Below are 20,876 nucleotides of genomic sequence, written 5' to 3' on the forward strand. Positions count from 1 at the left end.
TGAATATGTTAATGGGTCTTTGTTAGGTGGTGGTTAATGTGCAGCTGTGTGTTTCCATCTCATAAATTCACTCCCATATCGGCCGTAATTTTGACCTCGTAAAGGAAGAGGACGAATTTTTCCAATGAGTACGATCACAGTTCGACGTTCCCAACAGGAGTATGTTGTACCTACTAGTAGCACACAGGTGAGCATTGTCATATTTGTAATCATTGCGCATTTTGAATGAAATTTCGGGGGAGGGTGGTTCATTTTCCACGTTAATTCACACCCCTTTTCGTAACCCCGCCTTTTGTAGGATCCCCAGCCGTCCCCCTTAGCTCTACTCGCCGCAACATGCAGCAAGATTGGAGCTCCAGCGAGCAACCCTGGCGGTGCACAAACCGTCAATCAGGCCCAGGGGACAGCGAACCAAGTACAAGGAACCCCGACTGAACTAGTAGCCGGCCACAACATCGTCCAGATCGTCGACTCCGGGGCCAAGCATCAGCAGGCCGGCCAGATCACAGCCTTCCCCACTGGCGGCCTGCAGCTTCTTCAGCAGCAGCCTGGCCAAGTGATCGCCACTCCCACAGGGGGAGGAAACTTTACCTACAGCCTCATGCCCCAGGCACAGACGGTCATGGTGGACGGTCAAGAGGCCCTGTTCATCCCCACTACACCCACAACACCGACCATGGTACCGGCCGGACAGACATACGTCACCGGTTCTGGGCAGATCATACGCCCTCAGTCCACTCCAACAACCCCCTCAAACCATGTACTTCAGAATGCCAATTTTGCTGCAGGTGGGGGTATGACACTCACCAACTTTGGGGGTAATCTTGTTAATGTTGCTGTTCGCCCTAATGTTGCTCAAACAGTTCAGATGCCCATACAGTTACAGCAAGTTGGACTGCAGCCACAGATTATTCAAATACCGGTGTCTACTGCCAATGGCCAGACTGTATTGCAGACCATACAAATCAACACCCCTGTGCAGACTGTTCAGAATGCATACCAATCTCCCATGCAGCTCACCCCAGTCTATCAGTTTGCCACATCTGCTGCATCAACAACCACACCATCACCATCAACGGTTACAGTATCAAACACGACATCAGCAGTGGCAATGACATCTGCAGCAACCATGGTTACCCAGGCTACAACCAAAGCAACACAAAAGTCAAAATCAACACCCACAAAAAATGCCACTGTGCACACTACAGCACCAACTGTTGCCCCTGTTCAAAATATTGTCGTGCCGACTCATGTTGTACCTCAAACATTGTCAGTAGTCGCAACACAGACAACGCCAACAGTCACGGGATCAACAGCGACAACTGTTGTCAGTTCTTGCTCTCCAGCAACATCCGTGATATCGCTTCAAAATTCTTTTGTCACGACGCCAAGTTTGACCAACAACGCTGTTGCAATGTCTTCAGTAGACTCTCAGAATACTTTTACATTTTTGTCTCCTCAAGGGGCTGTTTTGTCTCCTAATGTGTTGCAGAATTTTGCTATACCAAACATCCAGCTGTCTGGCCAGCCTCAACTGGTGCAGCAGGGGCCCTTCATACAGGCTGTCATGCCAAATAATGTCATACGCACCACTAACAACCTACAAGGTATTCAAATACAAGGACTGCAAGGGGTGCAAAATATTCAGACTCTACAGAATATGCAGACCCTTGGTAACCAGCCACAAATTTTAACAGCTGCTGGTCAGCCAGTGGGTGGACTGACCATCATGCAGGGGTCAGGAGCGTCAACACCAACCCCTGCTGGACTGACTGTAGCGCAGGTGTCGCAAATAGCACCACAGGTTCAGCCCATACAGAACATGAACAATGGAGATAGTAGCCAAGGCAGTGAAGGAGGAACTCAGATACTGAGTAAGTTCGATTTGTAATTTTTTAAAGAAACATAATTTGCGATTTTCAGGTGTGTCATCAAAAATTAAAATCATGATGATACCTATGTAAAGTATACTGGATCCATAGATGATAAAAGCAAAATGGGCAAAAAGTCTTTGATAGGATTGCTAGCCACTTAATTTTAAACAATTTGAAAGATGAAATTTGTCAGAATTTTACTTGACTCACTCAGAGAATGTTTATTTGATTAGAAAAATCTCCTTTTGTCAAATCACAACAAATTGAACAACAAAACTAATACACAATACACTGGCACAATATTTAAAAAGTTTTATTTTATGAAAATAATTCCTCTCACACCACATTGCATTATCTGAAAATAATTTTTTAGAATGATATCAGAGAATATTTTGTTTTAAGAGTTAATATAATTGAATTAAAATTAGATTTTTTGTATGTGGCTGAATTGTATTTTACTGGTAGGAAGAATCATAGTGTGCCATTTTAAAACTGTGTGTTGGTATAGCTGTTATGTGAGACTTAATTGTTTCTGTGACTCTTGAAAAGTAAGAGGTTCTTAAAAATATTGATTAGTATATATTCTAAGTTATAACATACAGGTGATTAATTTTGAATGAATTACACAGGAAAACTATAAAAATCCACAAATATGAAATACAAATTAAAAAAGAAACATAGAGGGAAATATATAATAAACCTTAGGCAGTTGTATAAAGCTAAAACATACAGCAAAAATTTGATTGACAAGGTCCAACATCAAAATGTTGTTAATGACTAGATCCAGATTGATTGTCTAGAAAAATATAGCTGCTAGTTATTCTTTTATAGTGTCACTCGCTGATACCAAACATGTCATTTCAAAGAGAATAAACATGCAATCTCTAGGCCCTGTAGCAATTATTTCTCTCTATATATAAACCCACAGACCTTTACATTAATGTCATATCAACAAACGTTTTCCAACATGTATACACAGATATTTTAACAAAGGAGACACAAGTCTGTCCAAGTCATTCAACAATACATTTATAAGGCCAGTCATTGTTATTTTGTTTAAAAAGATGAAAAGAATATAATCTGATAGGCAATTTCAGAAAGACTATATGTAAGTATTTTTCATAACATCCACATTTTTCACACAAAAGATATGTATATTTAACAAAGGAGACACATGCTCTTAATATTTCTAGGCCAAGCCCTAGACCAGGACCCTAATGGACCAATTAAATGGCAGGTGATGAACTCCGCCCCCTCAGATCCCCTCAGCCCCACCCAGTCTGCTATAAACATTCACATGGAGCCCAGTCCAGGAAGGAGGCTCAGAAGGATTGCATGCACTTGTCCCAATTGCAAGGATACGGATAACAAGTGAGTTTAGACAAAACGATATTTAAAGAAAATGTATGTATATATTTATATGTGTATAAAGAGTGTCCAGAAAATACTTTGTGCCTCTAAAAGCAGTGTTTAAGGACACTATAAATTCAAAACCTTTTCTTACATCACTTGTGTTTCAAAAAAAAAAAAAGAAAAAAAAAAAAAAGAATTAAACACGGCAGCTTTGAATGCTTCAGTGAACAGTACCTCATTGAATCGATATAAGCTACATCTAAAGTCACACAATACCAGAGAGAGTCGGCCGTTTACAATTCTTTTGTTTGTATTTAGGGGCTAGGGCAGATCACAACTAAACCTGGGCATCCCGCTAAAGTAGGCGGGTCACCCAGGGGCGACCTGTACCCCCTCAGAAATTCTTCCTGGAAGCTTTAGCCAGGGAGCCTAGCTCTCACCAGGCTCGTTATTTTCCTTACTCATTAGTTTAAGGCATAAAGATTCTAGCATATGGTAGATTTTTATCTTTAGGGCGGCAGCCATCTTTAAATGTGACCAGGAGTGGTTGACTATTTCTTGGGTTTAAGAGGCTTATAAATTCCCGTATTAAGTTTAGATATATTTGATTTGCTATTTTGCATAAAACGGCATTCCTTTGGTTTTTTGATTATGATAAGAATGATAATTATGGTAAGTCTTAGATTATAAATTGATATGTTTGTAAACATGAAATGTAAGTCAGTGTATTGTATACTGCTCGAGAAACTGTGGTGCCCCTTTCGGACATACATGTATTTCTTGGGCTACATACACTTTGTATGCTCATTGTTATACTTTCTATAATGATACATATATTGCCTGTTACTTATATTATGTTTTAGATTAACAAAGAGAATAATTAAAGCATATTATATCCTTTGTCTACCCTATATAGTTCCTTCTCCCTTATCATGTGTTTGGAAATAATTGCTTACACTTCATACAGATTTTTCCATCTGGTCTTTCAAGGAAAATTAAAAAAATTAGATTCAAACTTTCAAAGGAGTGCATTTTAATTACTTGTTGTATTTAATAGCAGCTAATTTTTGATAATATAATATGTGTTCAAAATAGTCAATTGCAGGCTGTGTGATGGATATATAATAGATACTAAATGACTAATGCATATATTTTTAACATGGTACTATAACATGTTAAGGCTGTTGAGGATTGTTAACTTGTGTCATTTTCAATATTCAATTAACTCTTAAACTGTTCTTTGATATTCCAGAAATGTAACCGGGGACAACAAGAAAAAGCAGCACATTTGTCACTTTGAAGGTTGTAACAAAGTGTACGGCAAGACCTCTCACCTGAGGGCACACTTGAGGTGATTTTCAGTTGAAATAATGCCATATCTAATTGGGGGCGGGGGGGGGGGGGGGGGGTGATAATGTATGTAATGTTACAAATAAGGATATGGCTGATTTGGTGGTGTTGGTGGGGGTTGAGGAGGGGGGGGGGGGCAAGGTGTTAGGTGTTCATGGTGTTATGTATTTATTGTAGGTAATGCATTTATACCTTGTTGAGGAAGTGGGTTGTAATGGCTAGTTCTTATCGTCAGTTTTAGTTAGATGAACTACTGAGTTTTTCATTTCCAGGTGGCATTCGGGAGAGAGACCATTTGTGTGTAGCTGGTTGTTCTGTGGCAAGAGATTCACACGGTCAGATGAACTGCAGAGGCATAGGAGGACACACACAGGTAGATATATATATACGTGTGTTCATGCACATGCTGCCTATGTCAAAATTCTTTAGCCTACTGGCCCTCCATTGAGCCATCAAAATGTAAGAATCTATTGGTTGAAAGCAGAAATGATCAGTAAGTGAACAAACTTACAAAAACTTTGCTGTCATTTGGGGTGGTGCCAGAGGTGTCCTTGTGGACTTCATGTGTGTGTGCTTGTGTGCATGCTGCTTGAGTGCATGTGTGTCAGAGATAGGGCAGACACTTGCACAATTACATCTTTGAAAAATAAAAAAAAATGGAATTTTGCTGTTTGCAGTAAAAAAACAGACACACGAGAAAAGAAAGAAAGAAAAATAAATGAAGAAAAAAAATTTAAATGGACATTATTCAAATCATTATATAAACTTTAAATTAATTGGTCTCTGTAGGAGAAAAGAGGTTTGTGTGTCCACAGTGTTCCAAGAGATTCATGCGAAGTGACCATCTGTCCAAGCATATCAAGACACACCAGACAAAGTCAGCACAGAAACCAGGTGAGGGTATTAGTCTTTATATATTGAAAAAAAATTAATTACTTCACAGTAATGTATGGACTTTCTTGTCCAAAGAATTCGTTGCTTTTTTCATGGGTGAAAGTTTTCATGATTATGTCTGATTTCAGGGTTTTCAGTCTTTATTTTGTTTTTTTCCATGTGGTCTAAATGCTATGAGAAATTGCAAGCTACTTTTTCACGATTTTCAGTTTCTTGTTTTTACCAAAGATTGTTTCTTGGGAAGACATTTACATTTCCTTATTTAACATGTACAACAAATTATATGTAAACACATTTACGTTGACTTTCATATTGGTTATTTTGGTTTAGCAAAATATCTGAAAATTCTGTTTCATGAGCAAATGTGTAAACAATCCTGTCTGTTCAATTCATGGCCAAAATAAGACATCGGCAAGTTTGACTGTTCAGTAGATCTATCACATGTGATCATTTTCCATACATTGATGACATTTTTTTTCCTTTATTCTAGATGTTGAAGATGATAACAGTCTGGACATCGAAGCTTTTGCAGCGGGAGAAACTGAGGCACCAAATCTTAACGTGTCAGACTCCTCACTACCAGGGTCCGACTAAGTCCCCAAGGTTTTGTTTATGGGTCAGAAATTTGAGAAGACAAGGGAAAAGATGGGTTAACCCGGTGTGTCCAAACTACACTTCTCTTACACTGGTTTCCGGTTCTCAAAAAAAATGAACACGGAAAATGTATTCGGTGCTTTGTTAACACATGCTTTGAAATCTTGCAGAGATCAGTGAGTGCAGTTTGCTGCATTGGTTAAACTCCTTGGCTTGTACCAGGTGCTGGCACTTACACAGTAATTATAATAACAATAATGTTTAAAATATGTATTCTTAACAGTTAAAGAGGAATAATTATATTTTACGTGCATTTTAAAAGAGGCAGGTCTTTCTCTTGAACTATTAAATGCACAGTGTTAAGGTTAGCATTTTGCTGAAAGGGGGTTTGAGGAAAGAGGATGAAAAAGATTTTTCCTTTTTCAATTTATGATAAATTTACAACCATGACATTATTTTTAATAAATTGTTACTCAGTTGAGGGTATGTGAAGCTTTTTATATGGTAATAGCTAGTAAAGAAGGCACCAGCTGTTGTGTACACATTAAAGTTTGTAACAAGATTCTCTCATTTTGTTTACAGCTCTGGTGACGATTTTGGAAATGTGCGTAGTCGAAACTTACATACTTTTTCTAGTCCTTCTTTTTCAACATTACAATAATATTTAAGTTGCTGGACCAGTGTTGTTTTTGTAATATCTTTGTATTCTACTCTACAAGAGAGTTAGTATTATTACTATTATTATTATTGTGTTTTTTTTTTTTTTTTTTAAAGTTATTTGCATCTAAATGCAGTATGTCATGTGAAATGTAGATAATTTATGATGATTTACTCAACAGTGTATTGCTGAGAATCATTGAAAAACATAAGATAATTCCAGGAAGTGTTTGTAAATATTTTGAAAATTTTAAATGTCTATAGTAAGTAGAGTTGAGAAAGATACTAAATATTGTACATGATAATGGGAAATCAAAATGTTACATGAAGAAAATGTTTATAAATTGATATGTTGCAGCAGAGTTTTGAAGTTGGTAACACATTTCTTTCATATTACTTTTATTACTGTAAAACATAAATACTAAAAGTTAAATGTGTTGCAAGTCAATAAAGAAAATGATTGTAGAAATATGGATGGAATTGACAATTCAAAATACCTATCACAGAGTTTTTTTTTTTCTTATGGCCTTCTGGCGATAAGGACATCAGTGTTTTTACTTAAATAATAACTGAGAAGACAAACCAATCTTGTACAAATTGTCTAGAGGGGTTTGTTTAGTTTCTTGTTTTATAAGTGTTTTCATCACTCTGCATTGCTGCCTGATTTTCAATCCTGCTTCTGTACTATGGTCAGTTTCATGTAATGTCTCTTCTTGGAAACACGGAAGTCATTTTCAGAGGCAAAGTAAAAATGTTCTAACATTTAGCAACATGGGAGACTGTCGCTGGTGGTATTTTTTTATATGAACAATTTCCTTGATGCACTTATTATTTCCAATGGAAATGTAAAATTTTCATTTGTTACTTTAAGATTATTCCAATAGGACGGCATTCAAACACTGTAAACAAGTGTCAAAATGGGCTGTGGTGGTGGTGCCCTCTTTTGGTCATTCTCTTGCTAGATGTCTCATTCTTTTGGAGCTTCACCTACAAGTATGAATGAAATTTTTAATCAGAACAAATTGCTTCAAAGTGCAACCCACTTGTAGGCAAAATAAAATAGAATGAATAAAATACATTAATAATCTAAAAACAAAAATGAAATACTGAGTCCTGCAAATAATTTGGGTTCTGAGTTGTAATTTATTTCAATAATAACGCTACGCTGATTTTTTGTGTTGTACAGGCTACTCAATCAGGCAAAGCAATTAACTAGCTAATATTCAGCTGCATACCTTCCTCTTTCTTCTCTTCTGCTGCAGGTGTTGCTGACTCCGCTGAACAGAAATAATATTTTTTTTTTAGAATTCAACATGGTACACATTTAAATATAAAATAAAGTCACTATGGTTTTCAAAGTAATTGATTCAAGGATTCTGAAACATTGATTATTCTTTTCAATAAGAGAGTAAAACAGTTACATAGCACCCAATGTTTATTTTTGAAAGAAAATATCTGCAGTACATACGTACAAAAACATGGGCATTTCTAATATCATCTTTAAAATTTCTTACTTACAAGATACTAGGATCCTTTGGATCCTAGCAAGATACTAAATTAAATATTATACCCTTTAAAACAAAGAGGGAAATGTGTATCTGCGTTGAAACAATATGCAATGCTATTCATTATTACTATTTAAGTACCTATACAGTAATCATTGCATGCATATAAGTTTTAAGTTTTTCACAGAAAATTATTGATGAGACCTTGAAAACGCGAGAGGGTAATGATTTGATAATTTTGGTATGATTAAATTTGTTTTTTGGATATTCAATCGACACCAAAGAAAAATGCATAAAAAAGATGAGACATGATCCAAAATGCAAAATTTATAGAAAAACAAAATTTCAAAAAGACAGATTACTCTTCAGATTTTGTCTGCTACCTGGCTTGTCCGCAGCCGCTTCATCTGAGGCAGCAACAGCGGGAGTCACAGCCTCTTGCTGAGATTCATCACCTGCATCAGCAGCAGGTGTCTCTTTCTCTGTCTCGCCTATAGTAGTTACACAGCACACAATGACACATATTAGCAAAGCCTCAGCAGCACAGGTGACACACATCACAAACATTTACAATTTTTGCCAAAAGAAAATTGTAAAACTCGCTAATGTATTTTGTACATTTAATTAGGATACAGTGTTTTATATTTCTACTTTTCACTCAAAGTTACAAGAATGCACATAATGCAGATATATGTATGCAGAATTGTTTTCTGACAAACCATATTTTTAAATTCATTTCATTTGTGGGATTTTTTTTTTTTTCAGTTTCACTTGTGCTGCTCTCGTGTATACAATTGAATGTGAGAATTTCCAAGAAATTATTAACTTTTTACCAAATATCAATCAAAATTTCTGATTGCTATAATTCTTTTATATTTGGAAATTCAAACACCAATTTGTTAAAGAATGCTGCCAGCAAAAACAAATGTAAAATTAACACAAGTTCAAAATATCAGCAATTAACACAAATCTAAGCAGAGCCACATTGAACATACAAATACACAATCATACAACAAAGAATCCAATACTGAGAAAATTAAATGTTCTCAAAGCTATGACAAAACAAACAACTTATTATGTTGGAAAGTTTCATCTGATTCAGCTATGTAGTTTCAGTAGAGATTCTTTTGTCAAAAGCTTGAGAAATAAACTGGCACCTCACTAGCCAATATTCCATCTGCTTACACGTACAGTCAAACAATATCACAGAAAAAAGTTGTGATTTATGTGACCCCACCCCCTCCCCTTTGTCATCATTTTGACAGATGCAGCCTAACTGTTAGCAGACAATATTTGATGGAAAAGGATTGGTTTACCATTCAAGCTATTACCAAGAGAACAACTACATTTTTAATCATCAAAAAACATGTTATAACAATAATTGATAGATTTGCCAAATTAAACACGGACAAAAATGAGCTGAAATATGCTACACATCTAAGCATGCAAGTTAGGCCAGCAAAAAAAAAAGATGCAAAAATCCGGAACAGATGGGAAGCATTTTACTTCCCCTGAGCAATTGTCTCACCTGCCGGTGTTTCAGTTGCCTCTGTGGAAGGTGTTTCTGTTTCTTCTGCAGGTGCCTGCTCCTCTGAAGCAGGTGCCTGCTCCTCTGCTGCGGGTGCCTGCTCCTCTGAAGCAGGTGCCTGCTCTTCTGCTGCAGGTGCCTGTTCCTCAGTTGCTGGTGCCTGCTCCTCTGCAGCTGGTGCCTGTTCCTCGCCTTCTGCAGGTGCCTGCTCCTCTGCTGCAGGTGCCTGTTCCTCGCCTTCTGCAGGTGCCTGTTCCTCACCTTCTGCAGGCTTTTGTTCAGAGTCCTCAGCAGGGGCTTGTTCCCCGCCTTCTGCAGAATGATCACCCTCTGCTGGTGCCTGTTCTTCACCTCCCTCTGCTGGTGCTTGCTCTCCTGTTGGAAAAATATTAGGGGTGATCTTTAATGTACACCACAACTATTCCTACTATTGCTAAAACAACAACTACAACTACATGATGGTATGTGATGACAATATTACAAATGTTTTTAAACAGCAATATTGGAGCTGTCTGTGAAGTTTGAAACATTTGAATAAGGGAATTTTTTTATAAAAGGAGGCACCTGGTTTCAATACATGATACAATGTTATGTGAATAAGCAGACTATTCTGTATCTCACAGTAGTGTCTATATCTAGTTACACCATGTGTTAACAGCTTTCGCATCTCAGGCAAAATGCAAATAAATTAATCAACACCCACCGAAAATGATAAAGTAATTTAATGTCATATTAATTATTTAAGTTTAGTATAACAATAAGAAGCATATGTGTACAAATATCACTTTGTAATTACTACATAATAAAAGGTATTCAGAATAGGATTCCAATTAAGAGTAAGAGTAGGAACATATACAAATATTACTTTGAAATAGTTTTTAAAAGGTGTTCAGGAAGCATCTGTTGCTAGCAGCCTTCAGACATATATGTGTCTATATATTGCTAAATGAAATTTCATAACTGATAGAAAGGAATGGTGGCATTTCACTGTGCAGAATATAAAAATGGATGATAAGAAATAAAGACAAGATAATATGCCATACAATTTGGGACAAAACTAGAGAGTTTTTAAATTGCAATTTGGTTGATTTCTATTCAATAAGACAGAACTGATGCTGAGAAGTTCAACAAACTACCAAGCTACATTGAAAGTCTGATAAAAGAAATCAAGGGACTCAAAGTCGCTGTAGCTCATTATTAGATTTTTTTTTAACTGCCTGCCAATCTAAAGCCAGTGGAAGAAAAAAGGGAAAACTCCTTATATGGCTAAATGTGTAACCCATAGAAAACATATTTAAAAAGAAGACAGGTCTGAAACAATTAGCCAGTCAAAAATCTGTGACAGATTCTGAAGGATTCTAATAGTATATTATGGGATTTTGCAGTGGAGGGTTTAAGCATTTTTCTACTTCACTGCAGTACTAGCCTTCGGTCTCTTTTTCTTCTTCCTCATTTGAAGAGCGAGGCTTTTCCTCTGGCTGCTCAGTGTTAGACTGCTCTGTGTTGCTGTCTGAATATGGCCAAACATATATTTTTATTTCCCTCAGAATCTACTTAACATTATGCTTATGAATGGCTCCATTCACACAGTAACTTACTGCTTCCATAGGTATATAACTCATCAGATTTAAATTATAGATTTATGGATTGCAACACTATCATTTTGATTTCATGTATCATATTCTAAATTAGATAATAAGGCAGTTATTTCTTGAATAATCTTCCTCAAATATGGCAGTCATAAAGGCTGGAATAAACTTGATGTGGCACACTTCCAGGATAAAAACAAAGATGTCATATAAAGTCATATATATATGTAATATTTGGGGAAAAATAACCTTCACCACTAAAAATGTTAAATGGAGAAAAACATGCATGCATTGGTAATAATGGATCCAAAGGGAAAACTAAATGAAGCTCCTGAAAGAAAAAACATCTTTAATAGCAGCAAACTTGAACAAGGATCTGCCATATACATGCAAGATAAGGTTGTCAAAGGTTAGTAAATTAATGCTAAGAACCTGGGATTAAAAATCAATACTAATAAGTACCTGGGATTTAGATGAATGCTAAGTACTGGGGATTAGGGAGGACAGTGCACTTGTGGGTTTTTAATAGCTGTTCAAAAATTCATATTGACACTGATAACAAAGAGGAGTTCCCAACAAATTCAAGGTGCAGTTTGTAACTATCTCCTGGACAAAATTCTTTCAGTGATGGCAAAAAGTGAAAAATAAAATGAAATTTCAAAATTCATTTCATTTGATAAAGATTTTTTAACATCAGAGCTTCAACACATTTCATTCATAATATTTTATATAATTTTGGGATCCACGTTACATTAAGAGAGACATATTCATATCCAAGTTATATTAATATTTTTTAGTTTTGCCCTCAGTGAAGGAAATTTTAAGTACATTTCACATATGAAAAAGGATGGAGGGTGGACGAGGGAAAGGTGTGGGGGGGAGGGGGGTCACAATGTTAGTACTAGCCTTCAGTGCCAGCCTCAGCACCGACATTCTCTCTCAGCTCAGCATCATGTTCACTTTGAGTAGTAGATGGGGAAACAATGGTCTGAGAGTCAGCTCCTCCATCAGGAAGATTCCCTTCATTCCCTGGTTCATTGCTGTTAGTATTATCCCCACTGTTTTTATTATCATCTTTGGTCTCAGGATTTGGGGAATCAACAGGAGTACCTTTAGACTGATTTTCCTTTTCACCGCTAGATTCCTCTATCTCGTTATCAATTTTATCTTCTTTTTGAGCACTTTCACCCCCCTCAGATACTGATACCCTGCCACTAACTTCTTTTTCTTTTTGGACAGAAGTAGTTTCAGCTTCACTTCCCCCAGACCCATCTGCCTCTTTGCTAGCTTTATCTCCTCTGTCTGTAGAATCAGATCCACTCACCTCAGATTTACCTATTTCCTCACTAACCTCATCTCTTTTCAGTATAGTTTCAGATTTGTACCCATCAGACCCATTCCCTTCCCCTTCATTGTTACTCTCTATCTTTACTGAACCAGTTTCACTTTCATTTTCCTTAAGCTTAGCAGTTTCTTCAACAGTTTTGCTCTCTTTCTGCTCAGAACCTGTAACCTCCTCGCTATCATGACCATCTTTAACAGCTAAGCTAGTAGTTGTATCATTTTCCCCAGACCCACTTGTTTTATCAAATTCTTTCTGTTCAGCAGCACTTTCAATTTCCTCAGATTGATTATCATTCTCAGTTTTATCAACCTCCACTTTGCCTGAACCAGTTTCAGTTTCCTTAACTAGGGGCTCATCATTATCAAGGTTAGTTTGAGATTCTATCTGGTCAGATGATGTTTCATTTTCACTTTTCCCAGCCCCAGTACTATCTTTGCTATTTTCAGCTTCTTTTAAACCAGTATCTGCATCAGTTTTGTTTTCCTCAGATTCATTCTTAACAGACTCATTTCCATCAGCTTCAAAATCATTATCATACTCTTGCTCCCCATTTTCTGATGTAGTTGCAGGTCCCCCCACCTTGTGATCAATTTCAGTTTCACTTTCATTTTCAGCCACCTTATCAGGGGATTTGACCTCAGACCTTTGACTGACCCCAATACTACTCTCTTCTGTAGCAGCTGGAACAAGATGCTCTTCAGTAGTAGGGGGCACAGGACTATCTTCATCTAGAAGTCAACAGCACAATTAGTAAAAACAAATTATAAATACAACTAAATTAATATCTTCTAACAAAATCCATACAAGAGAACTCAAGTTTTCATAGCAAAAATTAAGACAACATTCTAGTTAGGCATCTTAATGAAATATTACCAGAAAAATACTAACAGGCTAAAACTACTGCAAATCATAATTTTCTACTGTAATGAGTTACCATGCTAATGTTACCATAGACTGGATATATTATATCAATAATAAAATAAGTATGACAATACAAGCAATGATCAAATGAGCAACAACACAAATGCTTCCAAAAGAAGACACATAAAGCACATTTCTCTAAATGAAAAATCAAGAACACATATCTAGGGACTACTGTTTCAACATGTACTACACATTTATTGACAGTGTCAAGGCAATCCCAAGAAAATTAGTATATAGTATTTTACTCAGTTGGATTACTGTGTGTGTGTGTGTGTGTGTGTGTGTGTGTCTTTTTGATGAGTAGCCGTATTAAAAAACACCACATCACTGAGAAAATTTGCCTGACATAGCCATCTGAGAGGTGCTATTATAAATATATATGGAGCAAATACAGTATATTAGCACAAGACAACCATACAGTCACTTGCATGCATAGGATGTTATTGCTGTATTGTTAATATCAGATGAGGCATTTGTGAAAATACTCAGTCTGGTAATCATATTAACACATTCATATTACTGCACTGAGACTTGATCACATACTGCAACACCAGTATTTCATAGTAAACAGGCCGTTACTAAAGCTTCACTTGCTGCGCATATGATGATACATTATATTCACTGTAAACAAAAACATGCAATTCTTGATCACTGTAATAAGCATTGAACAAGTAGTATAAGTTACAGTCAACATCAATGATAATTCAGTTAAATTTTGGAACTAATTATTCCATTTGCACCCTGGGTGTCAGAGACAAGAAATAATTTAGACCATGCAAGCATACTGCTGTTTTCACCCATTATCACCTGACACTCAGGGTTCTTGACTGGGAAACATTGTATAGTGAGGAAGCAATGATGTGCTGGTGTATAGTACACATTGACTTGGGGAAGGATGCACAGAACATGTATATATCTACTAGCCTGTATCAAACACATCACTGTCATACTCTGCCTCGGTGTCTGGTCCTGCTGTTAAAATGACATAATTTTAATATTGACTGTCTCAGTGTTTTTTCTTGATCATCAAAAATTGATGGATTGTTAGTTTTTTTTAATAACCTAGACATTGTTGATGATTTTCTTGTACTTTGCACAGTTGGTCATCACTTTATTAACTACCAAATTGTTATATACCCTTTATAATAAAGTATACAATTAAATGCTAAAATCTCCCTCATCTCATCTCATCAAAAGGAAAGGGATCAAAATAATATCACTGTCACATCTCCCTGGAAGCCAGAAATCTGAAATCAATCTCAGCATAGGGGATCATTTTTGTTGAAAACCTGTGGTCTAAAGAGAAGTAAAGACATTTCATATCTCAATCAGATTGTATTCCGAGTTCCAAAATTCGACATGAAAAAAATACCATTGTGCTCTCCATACTGGAAACATAAACAGCAATCTTGAGAAAAATGTGAACTCTTAGCAGAGCAGAGATGAACTCTTTGTTGGGATATTTGGCTTTGGGCAGATACACTGCATTCAGAGGAGAGATATTGACTAATGGACAGACAATTCATATCCTAGATATTTGAGTTGACCACATGACATTATTCTACTCTCAACCTACCTTCCCCAGATTCCTCTGCAGGTTTGGCTTCTCCCTCTTCTGCAGCTGGGGCCCCTTCTTCTGCTGCTAAAATTCAGACAAGCTTACATTACCATAAGTGGCCAACATACAACTAATTTGAGCCTTTAAAGGCACCCAAGATCACTTTTTATCACCCATTTAAAAATCATTATTATCCAGAAACTGTTCACTTTAAATTACTGTCCCGGGGGTTAATCTATTTACTAAGTTCCTAAACATTTATATTGTTACTTAAGCTACCAAAAAGAAAAATGAGGAAAATTCTTGGAAAATGTAAAAAAAAAAAAAAAAAAAAACAGATCCATGTGGTAAAGAAGGAAATAATATCATTAATCTATTTCTTTTGGCATATTTTATCATAGTACTCTTGTCCTGTTGCCTTTTCAAGTTAAAGTTAAATCAAATGAATAAAACACTTTGTGAAATCTTCATCCTTGGAAGCCTCACCTTTCTCTTGTCCCGATGCCTCTTCTTCACCTTCTAATGGTATTTCCTCACCTAGCAAAACAAAAATTTCACAAAGTCAAAATAAAGCCCTATTCATTTTGGTGATATGATTGCTTTTCAAACTGGGGAACATGTATTTAACATGTAATATCATTATGGGATAATTGTAGATATGTTTGAGTAAAATGAAATTGTAAGAGTGTTCAAATGTTAAAAATGTGGCTGAAGTATACATAAATCATCATGATGTCTAGTCATTAACTTTGAGCTAAAATTTTAACAGTTTGGAATAATATCAATTTTTTCCAGGATTATTACAAATAAAATTTAAATCATAACATAATTACTTAAATATTATTTGGAATCATTTAAACTAAAAATACAACCATCAAGTATAACTGTTAAATAATATATTCAAGACCTCAGGGACATATTTTAAAAAGTTGATATTGATATTATCAACGCACTTTGGTGTGAGAAAAGCTACCCTTAGCTATTAATTTAGCTGAAAGAATATGGCTCTCCTGATTATGTACTAGTAGAGCAAGTAACTGTCAAACATTTTGAATACCCATGCTATATAGCTAACAGAGCACAAGTTTGAATATCATAATAGGCATAGCTTCGCATCTGCAACTCAATATATATGTTCCATACGTAAATGGACATTTTTCTAAACCTAAGATACATAACCTTACATAGGTTTTTCACTTTTCCAAAGCATGCTTCACCTTAGTGTGTGCTTCACTCACATGTCTGTTACTATAAAGCACTAATTTCTTTTGGACAGAATAGCCTGAGCTTTAAGTCTGACCTGTTCCAACTATTTCATTTTCAAACCATCAGGTTTATCATGTCTCTCATAAAGGTGCACTGAGTCATCTGGATTTTGTGGTTTTTCATAAAAGCACCAGTGGCAAAATTCAATTTAATATTCTATGTAACATTTATGATACAGGTGTGGTGAGCTTCAATCAAATGCTGCCGGAATTAAGAAGCAACAAGCGGGCATGTATCAAAAATGTTGAAAATGAAGAAGCTGGCCCAGGTCTTTTCAGCTCTGAAGCTGTGGCGAACACAGAGAAGATACATGTTGATTCCTTGACAACTCTGCAATTTCAGACACATTAAAAAAAATCTTTCTACTTCAACAATCTTTTACCTTGTAATCAGTTTGATTTTTTTTTTTTTTTTTTACATCTGTTCTTTTCATAAACCATTTTATTTTTGTCTGTGCATTCTTCTCTGTCCTTTGCTTGCTTATGCTACTTACACTTGGAACTTTTGAACCGACTGTCAATCAGTGATAAGCCATGACATGTTCAAAATAAGCCAGGTAAGCTTGTCTCACAACAAAGCACTAACTCTCTCTACTACACACATAGAAAACATCCCAAACACTTTGCAACAAAATGCAGCAGCAGCAATGTATTTAATTTGCACAAATAGCTGCCTCACTGTATCAACAAAATAATAAATAACAGAGAACAGAAAGCAGATATGAAGGTGGCACTAAATAATGATATAATTTCATGGTGCGTGCAAAAAGCAAACTTAGAGAAGCAAGCATGTTATCATTTATTGTCCCTGATCACAGTCTAGTATCATGAGGAAAACTGGCCTTTTTGTATCATTTTTTTTTTGTTTATCAGTTTTGAGATTGCTTAACATATCATGAAATTGACATTGGGCAATTAATTGCACAGCATTTTGTCCCAAGAGTTTAACAATCATATAATATTTGGAATTAACAGAAATTGCCCAAATCTTAAACTTCCAGCTCAACTTCACCAGAGTGCTGAATATCAAGCTGACATTTTGTAAGTGACATACAGACCGTCAATTTTTCTTCAGATGATACTAGTCAGTGATGGTCTTATAATTAAAGCTATTGGGTGACAGGTTAGTAGTAAAGCAGCAAAGCATAGTAAACATAGATAGAAAATCCCCAAATTCCCCACATGGCATCAGAACAAACAGCATGCTCACTAATCACGTGAAAAGTTGTTGCCCTTGAGTTGACTGAAAGTTTTAACTGTTGCAATGTACTCTATTATACCACAGTTTTTTTTACTCATTGATTAAAAAAATTGACAGTTTACAGTTTGTTATACATAGGAAGTATAGAACACACTATGAAGTACTGTGTTGTGCCCACTGAGGCACTTTAAGAAGCCAACATGAAGAAAGCAGTATATACCTACATAATGCAGGATCATTTCTGTTCAGGATCTGGGAAATAAAGCTGCTCTAAGGGTATTGAATATTATCAAATACATGAACATAGCAGACTCTGCAGGGTAAACACATATATGGCCTACAAAATGCAGAATCAATCTTTGCTGGGAAAACAACCTGTCTGGGTTTTTAGAGGGCTCTACACTGAAGCACTTGCTACAGTTATTTATAAGCGTATGGACTGATAATACAGCAACTGTTATTAAATGCAATACTATAAGAAAATATACTGAATATGCATATCAAGTTTTTCATGAAGGAGGGGTGGGGGGGGGGGACTCAACACGAACTTTTGTCTGCAACTAATTGAAATGATGCAATAATTCTTATGGTGAAGCATTCTTGAAGCACAGTGTGTTAGCAGCACATGCATTTATTGAAGCTTCATGGATATTAATTAGCAGAAAGTATATAAACTCCCCTCCCCCCATATACAGTTATCAAACACAAAAATACAAAAGCCAAGGCACTTTCATTATCATCAGCTTATGTGAATGCTAAAGCAATAATCTCCAGACTGACATTTATAGTGCTTCCGATACTAGACTAATAAGTACCTTTCAAAGCACATTTTTGTTTGAAATGTCATGGAATATATTGTGGCTGTTACAGTAAAATAGCAGTAGGGTATACAGACATACTGTGATAACTTTGTTAATCTTGCAAGATTATTTGCTATAACAATGATTGTGTACTTAGTTTCTATATTTGGATGGACCAGTCACCGTATGATAAATATTTTATAAGCTATGAGTGTTTTGGATTTTAGAAAGTACTCATTTTCCCATCATGTTTTGTAGAATCTACAGAAGTAAAGGGTTATCATGCAAAATTGTTTTAAATACAATAGTCACTAAAATAAAACATTTATCAGCATTTATTTGTATATTACACTATTATATCTGAATAGTTTTTCCCAGAGACTTTATGACCCTCCCTTATTTCCACCACATTTACTTGTTATTACTTTCTGACAACTGTATGCAATTGCAAAGAACAAAATATAATAAATTTTTGGGATGCAAACTTTTCTTGATGCCAGGGGCAGTGGCTGTATTCCATTCTACTTTCCGGCAAATACAGCTCAACTTCATACTTCTAACTGATTTTTCTTCTTTTGTGTGCACTTATTACAATAATGCTTATGAGGTTCAAAATTGCAGGTATTATGTACAGCTTTAAATAAAAAAAAACAAATTCAAACATATGAACCATCACAGCAGTATTGTTATAAATTCTGTGCTCCAAACATGACAAAAAATCAGTTATAATGTACAAATTCAGGGATAAAATAAGGCAAAAGCAAGCACAACCTTTAAGGGTACCATCTTTTTCAAACACAAGGTCACCGAATATTGCTGTAATGGCCTCCTTTGCATGTTCCACATCAGAACTTCCATGGACAGCATTGGCCTTCACATCACTACCAAACTGGGCACGGATACTGGAAACATAAGTTATATTATTTCTACATTACCTCCCTTCCTCTTCTTTTAGATGCTTACAACCATGTAAGTTAGCCCTTGCATAGCAATATTATAATAATAAATAATAATTTTACTACATCTTGGGTATTTCAGCAATTTTCCCTTTTTAAAAGAGTGTGTGTGTGTGTGTGTGTGTGTGTGTGTGTGTGTGTGTGTGTGTTATACACTGGCATTTATATTACTATAATTGCAAAAATTGTACCAAAATTTATATTATATAAAGTCAACTTACGAGTCTGGTGCCTCCTCCTTGGCTTTAGCAGGGTCTGTTGGTCCAATGATCCCCCTCCATCCTTCCACAGCATTCTCTTTGGACAGCACCATGAACAGTGTTGGACCACTGAAATCACACATCAATACATACATATATGTATATCATTTATTATTACAAAACTCATCAAATACAAAAATCACTGTCTAATATTATGTTTAATGTCTGACATCACATCATATTATATGTGCATTATAGCCTGCCATCCCTCTCTCTCCCTCTCTCTCTCTCTCTCTGTGCATTCTCTCTCTATCTCTCTCTCTCTCTCTCTCCTACCTAGTCATATGTTCTACTAAATCTCCATAGTACTCCTTTCCCTCGTGCTCTTTATACAACTGCTGCACTATATCAGGAGTGAGTTCTGTTTCTTTCCTGGCTGCTATGTGGAAGCCAGCCTCCTTGATCAATTCCATTATTTCATCTAAAAAAAAAAAAATAATAAAATAAATCATAAAAACCTGTTCATGCACATAAACTGTTTGGTTCTTCATGCAGATTACCAGTTACCTAATCTGCTGAGTCTAAATCATATATTAAGGTAATATTTAAATAAAGTCTGAAGCTGACAGAATTTTAACTCACAAGATATATAATTTTTTCTTACATGTTTGGGTTAAAAATCTTGACTTTTGCAAAAGAAATTTCATAAAGAAACTACTGAGTAGAAAATGTTTTGACTGCAAACCACATTTTATCCCTTTCCATTCACTTGAGTCTGTGAATAGTGCTTTATGTTACCTTTAGTCTTGTAAGCATCTGGCTTGACAACAGCCAATGTCTGCTGCATGGGGAAGAAGTATTCTAGTTCTTGTTGAGCTGTTGTTGGAGAATCTGAACCGTGTACAGGGTTTATCTCAACACCTTCCACTGCAAACTGAGCTCTCAAGCTGAAATATATTGAACAATGAGAACATGAAGTATTGTGGGTTTCTGAAAGTGACAATAAATAATAAAACTAAATCAAATGCTAAAACATCTTCATTGAGCCTGTAATTTTTAGTGTAGTAAATAAGAGAAATAATCACTATCACTTCCTGTACCCCTATCAATCACTAATTGTTTTTAAGCACCATCCTTCGCCCACTCCCTACCTCTCTGGGGCCTCCTCCTTGGCTTTGTCCACTTCTTTAGGTCCCAGCATACCTCTCCACGCGTCCACTGCATCATCTCGGGCCAAGGACAGGGCCAACAGAGGACCACTAATAATAATAAAAATATATTCA

The 20,876-nt window shown here is 36.0% G+C and overlaps 2 protein-coding genes and 1 non-coding gene across 24 annotated transcripts in view; 1 reads left to right on the forward strand and 2 right to left on the reverse strand.

Moving 5' to 3' along the window:
- Positions 1-7,193, forward strand: LOC106166508 (uncharacterized). Its single transcript, XM_013545092.3, has 7 exons — positions 1-187; positions 299-1,874; positions 3,068-3,245; positions 4,480-4,578; positions 4,850-4,950; positions 5,367-5,471; positions 5,962-7,193. The coding sequence occupies exons 1-7, from the start codon at positions 125-127 to the stop codon at positions 6,063-6,065; spliced, it is 2,226 nt and encodes a 741-aa protein (XP_013400546.2). The 5' UTR covers positions 1-124; the 3' UTR covers positions 6,066-7,193.
- LOC112041551 (U12 minor spliceosomal RNA) lies at positions 3,551-3,705 on the reverse strand. Its single transcript, XR_002886279.2, has one exon. It is a non-coding gene; the product is annotated as a U12 minor spliceosomal RNA (small nuclear RNA).
- Positions 6,840-20,876, reverse strand: part of LOC106166507 (thioredoxin domain-containing protein 6) — a 24,710-nt gene continuing 10,673 nt past the window's right edge. For 2 of the 22 annotated variants that reach the window (XM_087005357.1, XM_087005356.1), the window contains exons 13-26: positions 20,745-20,852; positions 20,392-20,540; positions 19,930-20,074; positions 19,615-19,722; positions 19,209-19,339; positions 15,658-15,708; positions 15,190-15,255; positions 14,538-14,585; positions 12,251-13,417; positions 11,182-11,265; positions 9,756-10,130; positions 8,590-8,718; positions 7,958-7,999; positions 6,840-7,709 (exon numbers count right to left, since the gene is read on the reverse strand). In XM_087005357.1, coding sequence (XP_086861483.1) covers positions 7,690-7,709; positions 7,958-7,999; positions 8,590-8,718; positions 9,756-10,130; positions 11,182-11,265; positions 12,251-13,417; positions 14,538-14,585; positions 15,190-15,255; positions 15,658-15,708; positions 19,209-19,339; positions 19,615-19,722; positions 19,930-20,074; positions 20,392-20,540; positions 20,745-20,852 — 2,623 coding nt within the window. In that variant the 3' untranslated portion in view covers positions 6,840-7,689. The remainder of the gene's footprint in view (positions 7,710-7,957; positions 8,000-8,589; positions 8,719-9,755; positions 10,131-11,181; positions 11,266-12,250; positions 13,418-14,537; positions 14,586-15,189; positions 15,256-15,657; positions 15,709-19,208; positions 19,340-19,614; positions 19,723-19,929; positions 20,075-20,391; positions 20,541-20,744; positions 20,853-20,876) is intronic. The other 20 variants (XM_087005362.1, XM_087005361.1, XM_087005358.1 and 17 more) reach the window with 20 other exon arrangements.

This window comes from Lingula anatina, chromosome 2 (genome assembly GCF_051362555.1).
Source record: "Lingula anatina isolate TDL-2025a chromosome 2, LinAna3.0, whole genome shotgun sequence".
Taxonomy (NCBI): domain Eukaryota; kingdom Metazoa; phylum Brachiopoda; class Lingulata; order Lingulida; family Lingulidae; genus Lingula; species Lingula anatina.

Excerpts from the sequence above, each read along its gene's own strand:
- LOC106166508 (XM_013545092.3), top strand. The coding sequence starts at position 125 with ATGAGTACGATCACAGTTCGACGTTCCCAACAGGAGTATGTTGTACCT. Across the intron at positions 188-298 it reads TACCTACTAGTAGCACACAG|GATCCCCAGCCGTCCCCCTT; the intron begins GTGAGCATTGTC and ends CGCCTTTTGTAG. Across the intron at positions 1,875-3,067 it reads AGGAGGAACTCAGATACTGA|GCCAAGCCCTAGACCAGGAC; the intron begins GTAAGTTCGATT and ends TAATATTTCTAG.